This window comes from Pleuronectes platessa, chromosome 5 (genome assembly GCF_947347685.1).
Source record: "Pleuronectes platessa chromosome 5, fPlePla1.1, whole genome shotgun sequence".
Taxonomy (NCBI): Eukaryota; Metazoa; Chordata; class Actinopteri; order Pleuronectiformes; family Pleuronectidae; genus Pleuronectes; species Pleuronectes platessa.
The window spans coordinates 25641067-25650579 of NC_070630.1; the positions used below are offsets into that span (position 1 = coordinate 25641067).

General features: G+C 39.6%; 1 protein-coding gene across 1 annotated transcript; it reads right to left on the bottom strand.

Annotated features, from left to right (window-relative positions):
* Positions 1 to 367: 367 nt before the first annotated feature.
* On the bottom strand, positions 368 to 7957 carry LOC128439745 (uncharacterized). Its single transcript, XM_053422135.1, has 3 exons — positions 7584 to 7957; positions 754 to 1781; positions 368 to 535 (listed from the first exon to the last, which is right to left on the bottom strand). The coding sequence occupies exons 2-3, from the start codon at positions 1756 to 1758 to the stop codon at positions 368 to 370; spliced, it is 1173 nt and encodes a 390-aa protein (XP_053278110.1). The 5' UTR covers positions 1759 to 1781; positions 7584 to 7957.
* Positions 7958 to 9513: the final 1556 nt, after the last annotated feature.

Genomic DNA, 9513 nt, shown 5'->3' on the forward strand with positions numbered 1-9513 from the left:
TTGCCCCTTGTGGCTTGACATAATCCAAAGACAGCGATAAAACGTCTGGGATGCCCCACAACATCCCGATGTAAAGAATGGCCTGCTAGACTATCGTCTGAGAAGTCCTTTTTCTCCAATCAAAACAGTAAAAAGAAGATTAATTGATGCCAGATTTGGCACATGCACTAGTAATATTAAACATTTACAATTTTTGCCCCCAATTGTCATGAGAATGAGAGTTTTACAGTTTCCATTAACTGTGGGTACAGGATTGCATAGATTATGGGGTGATTTTATCCTGACTCAGACATTCATCAAAAACTAATATCTTTTCAGTCGGGTCTCTAGTGTAAAATCAGCAAGACTGAAACACTCTGCAAAACAACTAATCACAAACTTCTTCAATGACAGCCATGATCTCTGCGATCTTGCGTCCTGCTGCACCTCCCTTCTTACGGCAAACTCTGGAGAGCTTGGAAGAGTGGTGGTCAAGTTCTGACATAAACTTGGACAACAGTGCGATGGTGGTAATACGTGTGAATTCTGCGCATATCTGGAAAGAAGAGTTGGGGAGGGGAGACAGAAAACAACTTTTAGCAATTTGACAATAGAGAAATAATAAAAAGCCGCATTAAGACAATTTGTAACTTCAGTAGAGCTCCAATAATGGAAATATAAAAAAAAATTACCTTCCAAATTCTGATACAATATTCTTTCAATAATAATTATTTGTGAGTTGTGTTAAGAGTTGGACACTTCATTTTGACTTACCTCACGTTCAGAAAAAAGAGTTGGCCATCTGCTCTTGAATTCTTCAACGGAGGGCATGTCGACTACAACCTCATGCCTCCTGTGGGCAAAGGTTTTGTCCATCTTCATTTTGATTATCTGATGGTTGTCCCTCTTGTTGACCTCAGATAGTAGTTCCAACCTCTCTTTCTCCATACTCTCTTTGTCTTCTCCGGCTGGATAGTCTGGTAAGTAGTTTACTTCGGCTCTCCTGGGTTTTTTAACTTGGTTTGGACTTCTATGCGTGTCGCCTCCTCTGCGTTTCAGGGAATTGATGCTCAATTCAGAGGTTATATTTCTTAGGCTAGTGCGATAATTCGCCATCTTGTACTTTAAACTGATCTTCCAACCATAAAATCCAGTGACAGAACCTTGCTCCTTTAGGCATGCATGCTTTTTAATCAAAGCTTCTGCTACATCATCGAACTCTGCACTATTAGGGTAAGCTTTGTACTTAATTATCTCAGAAGCCAATGACTCTAAAATGGAGGACTTAAGTTTTGGGCTTGGGTTCAGGAAAGTGCCATTTTTTGTATATTCCTGATTGGCCTTCACCAGTTGCAGCTCTACTTCATAAGAGAACTGTGGTATAGGGAAGCTTGCTGGCCAGGCTTGAGATCTCATTGTCGAGGTTGAGGATGTTGACTCAGGAGAAGAGAGTATCTCGGTGTCCGTAGAAGAAAAGGAGCTGGATCCCACAAAGAGAGTACTACCTGCACTTGAAAGAGTCACTACACTAGGTCCTTCCTGCGCATTTTTTATCACTTTAACTGTGCCTAAGTTTTGGAGATCTGCTGTTGAGATCAGATTAAAAAATTCGCCGAAATCAGCGTCCTTGTATTGCAATCTGAAGTCCTCTGCAACTGCACATTGTCTTTGGATCTCAAGTTTAAGGTCGTCTACTGACTCTGGTATTCCAAAAGGCAGGAACAATTTTTCGGAATTGTTTTCTCCCAGGATAATCCGCAGCTTTAATGGGTCTGTCATCCTGGTCCAATCCAACTCTTACTCTACAGTGTTTCCCGCAGGATTTTTTTCAGCAGCGGTGGTGTGGTCCCCGAGCCCTCTAGGGGGGTCCGGGGGCATGAAAATTTTTTGTACCCTTTACATTGGAATGCATGAATCTGGTGCACTTTGAGAGGAGAATATGCACTTAAATCCTATTCAAACAGTCCTGTGTATTACTGTAGATGGGATTATTGGTGTTGTAACTTTGCCTTTTGTGTCTTCATTTACAGATTTTTATATTTTTGTATAGTAATATTTAAACAAAAAATGCCACAACGCAAATATAATCAGGTCCAAGAACTGGCTAAACAGCTGCCCTTCCTTATCAGTGTATCTGATAAAGACAGATGACAAAATCAATTCAAACGTGTCACCTTTTACATATATTTAATTAAATAATTTGTACTTTTATCGAACAAACTTGCCTAACATGCAGATCAAGTTGACGATTTATGGCGACATCTGTGGTTTCATCCACCTCCAATCCGATGGCCACAGATGCTCGGATCTCCTCCAGAATAGGCTCTTCCACCACAGTGTTGATTATTTCTAGCATCTCATCAATGATTCGATGGCTTGTATAATTTGCATATTTCCCAATCTTAAGAAGATAAAAATGAAACAGATATGGTTAATGTTGAATGAAAAGAAAAAATATATACTAAAAGTATGGCATTTACCTTTAGCTTTTTTAAGTAATCACACCCCAGTAGCTCTGCGAGTTCAAGGAGAGCAGGGTCATTTGTGTGGTGTGCCTGCTCCCTCTTTGTGAGGTGATAGAGGCACTTAAAACCTCCAATCACAGCCTCATGCTCCATCACCATCATCGGTTCGAGGGCAACCAAAACTGAGCTTGATCCTATGGAAACAAAACATAAAAATAAAAAATATAGATAAAAATACAGCTTATATGCAAGTATGCTGGTTACCTGTTTTGGTCTATTTACAGACCATATATGCAAAATGTTACCTTGCATCAATGCAGAGTGAGATTTCTCACTGTCCTGGTGATGTTGGGTTGAACGATGTTTGTCCAGGTAGTCAACACGATAAAGTTCACACCCATTTTCAATAAATGGTCTCTTGGCCACACCTCTTTTGGGTGCTTTCTTGTGTTGACGACACAAGCGACAAAACATTCCTGCAAGTAACAAGACTTTAAATATTTCATTTTTTTCCAAAATGAATATGGTTGCTCACTAAGGTAATTTATAATGTTAAATACTCACCATGACCATGGATGTAGTACAACCAAGGCTTGAACCTGGGGATATCAACCCAGTTAGGGTCCCACCCAGACAGCCTGTGGCGGGTTTTAGATTGTGCTGCGGATGTCCCTTGCTCCTCTCGTTCTTCTCCTTGCTCCTCTCCCTGCTCCTCTCCTTGTCCCTCTCCTTGTTCAGGATCTACCGCACCCTCTCTCTCTTGTTCTCCTTGCTTCTCTCTCACTTCTCTTTCCTCCCTTACTTGGTCTACCTGTATTTTATAAACTTGAGCACTTAAACAACAAGTATATGCTAGAACATCTTATTTGATTCCTTCAAATTACCCTATATACTGTACATGTATTTGTAATGTTCAAATAATATCACCTTGCATTATGCATTCAAATCCAAAATACAATTCTCATTAGCTTGAAAGTTTGCTTCCCTGATTTGCTTTACTAACCTCAGCTCCTCCATTGTCCCCGTCTGCCTTTCTTTTTCTAATCACCCAGCTTTTAAGACTCATCTGCAAATGTAATATATATTATTTAACTATGTTACATATATACATTGTGCACAGTGCATCCCTTAAGAGCTTGTACCAGCCTTTTAACCTCTGAGCCCTAAGCCATTTTTGAGATGTTTTGGTTCGCCTGGATTTATTCTCTTATTAAGATTGCATTCATCACCCTTATAATGCATAGCTGTCAAGCTATCATTTATTTGGGTCACAACCTGGACTATCAGAATATGTGTGCTGCAGTGATGTCGTTTGAATGTAGGAAATTATCAATTAGACAGTAAAAAAAGAAAAGCAAATAATATCTCACAATTATTTATTGATATGACACAAAAAAGGCAAATTGATTAAGCTTGTTATTGCTTAAAACACTTCTTCTTAGTCTTGGGCGTCAAAAAGTGATGAGAAAATTATAAAATAAATATAAGTTATACATAATAGAAACTATTCATGATCTTTTAAGAAGTCCTTAGGTTTTTTCCCTGCATTTATGCTAATGACCACATGCTTACAGGCGATTAGCATAAATCCCTAACTAAAATACACGATGAAAACGGATTTTATATGGCAATAAAGAACAACATCGGATCTAACAGTATGGATTCATTTTTCAAAGTTCCCGAAAATACCTAGGCTATAAATTCCTGACTGGATATAAGCTCCTGTAAAGGCTATGAGTGATCCCAAAAAGAGCGACAACACCCACACACACACATAGGCCTACACGCACACACACAATACTAGAGGAAAAACGGCACGGAGGTTGCGGTTTATAGATACAATAAAATGATTGGGCTCAGAGGGTTTTTAACACTGGTGGTCATGTAGCGACACATTTTAGCAACTTACTTTCTCTCTCTCTCTCTCTCTGTCTGTCTCTCTCTTTCCTTCTTTCTTCGATCTTCCGCTTCACTCGCTACTGCTGGAATCAATGTAACTTTGCATCCGTGTAGGGTAGCCTCTTCTTTGATGTTGGTTACGTGACGATGTGCCGCGTGCTGCGCAATTGACGTTACGCGCTGTATATTTTCTAAAAGGAGCTACGTAAAAAAAAAAAAAAAAAATTAGGAGAAGGATTTTTATTGCAGCGGCGGCGCGCCGCTGCTGTGTGAACGTGGGGGAAACACTGCTCTATATATAAAAAAAATAAAGTACAAAACAAATTTAGACAGAGCCTGGATAGCAAAACTATTATACAAGTCTCACAATACCTATATGTGGCAAGCATCATACACAGATGTGAGTGAATACAAATGTGTGAAAACCCTACAAAATGGTTATCAACTAAACCTCAAATCAAATCTTTAGAACTGAGCTGGCCACCTGTTATTGGCTGGTCTCTGGTACCAGGTGATGTCACCACCTATAAAGTGCAACAGGTGATGACATCATCTGGCAACAGAGAGCAGCTAACAACCAATGAAAATGTTAGTCAAAGTATGTTTAACTGTTGCTTTGCCATACATTACCTGAGGAATGTATGTATCTTTTCAAAGTCACCATGCGAAGTGCTCCAATTCTGTAGTCAAATAGAGGGTATCGATCTGCCAGTTCACTTAACTCAATCAGAGAAACATTGGTTGGAGATGGATCCAATTGGAAGGCCCGGTAGTGTTCCCTGTACCATGAGGGTATTTTTTTCACTATGAATTCTAACTTGTCTTTCAGCACACACATCTGCACAATTTCTGCAAACTCTGGCAGGCCACCAACTGATCCATGTGCTATTACCATGCCACTCCTGTAGTGTATGCCATCAGCACAGACATTCTGGGCAAGATTAACCACGGTAGCATCAGGGTACTTCTGAGTGAAGCCAATTGCTACACCCTCTTTTAGGATTTCAACAGGGACTGTTGAAACTCGTGCAACTTCCAGAGGGTGTTTTTCACATCTTGATGAATGCATATAATGGCCAATCATGAGTTGATGTTTATTTGCCAAAGATTGGGTTATGTTTTTGAAGCAGTTTGTGTGCCTTACAACTTGTTTAAAAAACGTATGTTTTGCTTCAAATCTCATTGTCCACAAGAAAACAAGTGGACCAAAATGGCGAATCATTGATGGATAATGTTCCAGAAAGTGATGTTTTGGCAGCAGTCTTCTTTCTGGGAAAAGTTCTTGGAACCTATATCGGTGCTCTGATATTTTACTCTCCAAATATGCAATGGACTCATTGGTATGGATGGGGCAAACCACCAAATCAACAATATCCTTCAAGTCTAGTATAAGTTGCCAGGCTGGTTCCACCTCTGGTATCAGATTTCCAACAATTAGTGGACACAATCTCAATAGACACCAATTCTTGTGTGCATTGCCACCGATAGTTTTTTTACTTTGAAAGGTACGTGGTAATAAATGAGGGCGATTAGTCTTGTCTCCCCATTTGTATGGAAAAGTCTGAATCATCTGATTTAGAGCATCAAAAGAGAAATACTTCTTGGCTATTAGAACTCCAAAACATTCAGCTAGCTCAACAGGCACTATGCCTTCGAAGAGATCATGAGCAACATCAGGGGGGAAGCCTGAAGTAACCTTAAAGTAAGAAAGGCTCTCAGCTAAAACACATGTATTTTTCACACCAAAACAGTGTTTTCCTTCTTCAAGTGCCCTTGCTACATATACACGATGCAGCTCTTCAGTTCTGAGTTGAAATTGACCAGTTTTAACCTCTTTTGACTGAACCTCTGAGCGTGTGGCAGTACAGAATCTACAGAAATACTCTCCAGAAAAACTTTCAACAAAACCGGCCAATTCCGTGAGCTCCAAGATTATCTGCCACTACACACTGGACTGTGCCTTTGATAAATGCTCCTAGATGGTCAATGAACACCCCTTCCTGCTCTAAAGTGACAAGGTAATTCAAAAGGGGCTGAAATATTTTCTGATACCCAAAGGTCTTTATATCATCACTTTTACATAACAATCCAAGACTAATCGAGGAGAGAGATGAATGAGAACCTGGTGGCAGGTTTCCTAGAACCCAATAAACTGAGCAAAGTTTATGCTTTTTGCGTGATGTCCCCAACGGATTGCAGATTTCAAAATCATCAATATAGAGGCACAAAGATATTCTAAGTTCTTCACCAGATTGAAAATCACTGTTTAGAAAGTGAAGACTATCTCGATAAGATCTATACTGCCCCTGCTTTACTGAATGCTGCTCTGCATGACTATCAACAACTTTATTGATTATGTCCTTCTGTCTGAGTAACTGCTGCAATGATGTCAATATGGGAACATACTGAAAAGTCCGTTTTGGTTGGGATTCGAGTATGTATTCAACCGGATCAACCACATCAAAATGTTCCCTATAATATTGTCTTCGTTTGAAAGCAGTACCTAGTGGGCCATCCTTTGCTACAGCTTTTAACAAAGGGTTAAAAGAAGATAATGAATTAGTCAGTTCTTTAATGGCCAGCTGGTCTACACAGAGGTTGTGATTCTTAAAGGTATCTAGAATAACTTTTTTTGTTACAGGTACAGATGCAGAGCTTATCAAAAAATGCAATTCTGTCAGCAGTTCATCAATTGCTGTGCTTGGAACTTGGAAATAGTTTTCCAATTTTAGCAAAAGGGAGGCAAATTTCAGTTCTATGGTTTTTGGGAAATCCTGCGGTTCTGTGTCACTTTCACCATCACCATCTGCATTGGTGTTTCTATCTTCTGAGAGTCTATCATCCACTGCGCCATCGGCTGAAGTTTGAGTTTCACTTGTTTTTACAACGCCCAATTTAAAATTTTTTAAGGTATATGGATTGTGCTTCCTATTTTTATGTGACTTAAAAGTACCATAAACATTTGACTTAAAGGAACATCCCTCAAACATACATTGCACTGTTTCGTGACTCTTCAGGTGGTTGTTAATGTGACAAAAATATTCTTGCGCTGAAGCTATGTGACTGCATGTACACAACTGACAGTTAAAGGTTACCCCATTCACAGATTTTTGCAAAGTGTGATTACCATGATATCTGCTTAAGTGACTATGAAGAGCATTCCATGTTTTGAAAACACATGGGCAATGAGAATATGCACATGGGTACTGGTTTCTGCGGCCAAAATGGCCATGAGCTAACCTGTAATGCTTCAATAGTAGAAACCTTGTTGACACTGCTGTCCTGCACTGTTTGCACTGCCACATGAATTTCTGTGGGGGAAAGAGAAAGATAAATTAATCACTCATACAAACCAAAAGGTTTGACCATATGTATAAACTTGAAACCAAATAGTGCAATATTTCCTCAAAATCTCATATCTTGATATAGCTCATTTCATAACCAGATAATATATATCATGCTATAGCACATTTTTGTAGTAAATGTAGTGAATGAATAGTCTATATAAAAGGATCAAAAGAAAAGGCCTACTTCTTATTACAGTTAGAATTAAAGGACTAAATACCTGACCAATACAAGGTATTGACTCATATTTGCTTATTTCTCATTTTATAAAAAAAAAAAAAAAATCAAATCTTCTATTAAACATGTTAATATTAAGTATAATTGTATGAAATATAAAAGGTAATGAGTAAAAGGCAGCGCTGAAAACTCTCATGCACTGACGGTGAGAATAAAGTTTTGATCGGCAGTCTGTCTCTTTAGGGCCCTCTCTGTGTGCGCCTGTGCCTTGTCACGTTCACTCCATATTTGTGTTTGTTGCCTTCATGCACATTTCTAAAATTCCATCCTGCATCAGTGATGTGTGGGAGTACGTGTAGACGAAACATATTGCGTGATTGAGTGTGAATTTCGACCCAACGAAATAAACGATAGACGTTTTTCTATCGTCACACGACATACATCATATCCACTGATGTGCCAGTTCAAAATGAAAAATAAAAATGTGTGCGTTCATTTGTTCAGTTTCATATTGGGATGATTTAGACGTCATACTTACGATCATGTGTTAACTTATTAATCGATGGTGTCGGATCATGTATCCGTGACGCGCCGTCACGTCCCGTGTTGTAATGAGCGTGCACATTAAGTGTAAATGCTGCCTCATAAACTCTGAAGTGAATCACACAAACTCTAAGTCACTTCATGTACGGATCAGGTGCTTGTAGGTTAAAGGGAGAGCAGGTCAGAGAGGAGAAGGAAACAGAAACTCCAGCACGGTCCAAACCGCCCGCCTGATCCTTGTGCAGCTGCGGACAGACTCTGTATTTGCACCGGTTGTTTCTACTGTTCTTTAACGAAGTCACTTACCGGCTGCTTGAACGCGTACTGCTCTCGATGTGTCTCTCGCGCTGAGCGAGTGGGTGCAGTCCCCGGGGCTTGTGTGTGCGCATGGTGTGTGTGCGCATGGTGTGTGTGCGCATGTGTGTGCGCATGTGTGTGCGCGCGTGCATGGCAAGCCGGCTTTTCCTGCTATTGGTATTACACGTGACGGCCTACACAATGTCGACTTAAAAAAAAATAACTCACGTTAATCATTCGTAAACGGATTCATAAACTTCAGGGTTCACAAAAAATATGATCGTGTTCAATGCACAACACTGGTCATATCGCACAACTCTCTGAGACCCGATGAAATGAACACGCAGCTTTGTAAAACACACAGGCCTCAAGACTTCGGTTTGCAGATTTACTCATAAAATCTAATGAAATGATGATTCTAAAACACAAGATGTTATGCTGACTTTCTATGTTTAAATGTTTTAGCGGCACCATTTATAACTAAAAACAATGAAATTGTAGAAGTAAAATACTTACATGCTTCACGACCACAGTCCATGTGCCAAAGTGAGCGAAAATGGCGGAACACCTGGTGGAAGTACGGCGTATTACGGCGTCGATAGAGGGACAATCTTCAATAAACGGAGAGTCTATCGCGTTTTATTCAAGAATGTAGTGTTGACACAATGAAAAGCTGTTGAGTAAAACTGCCATTAAGCATTATTTCGTTCAAAAACCACAACTGACTAAATTAAACTTAGCAAACCGCACTTGTTTAGTAAATCCGATGAAAGAGGATTCTTTAAACCCAACAATAGTGAGATTTCAT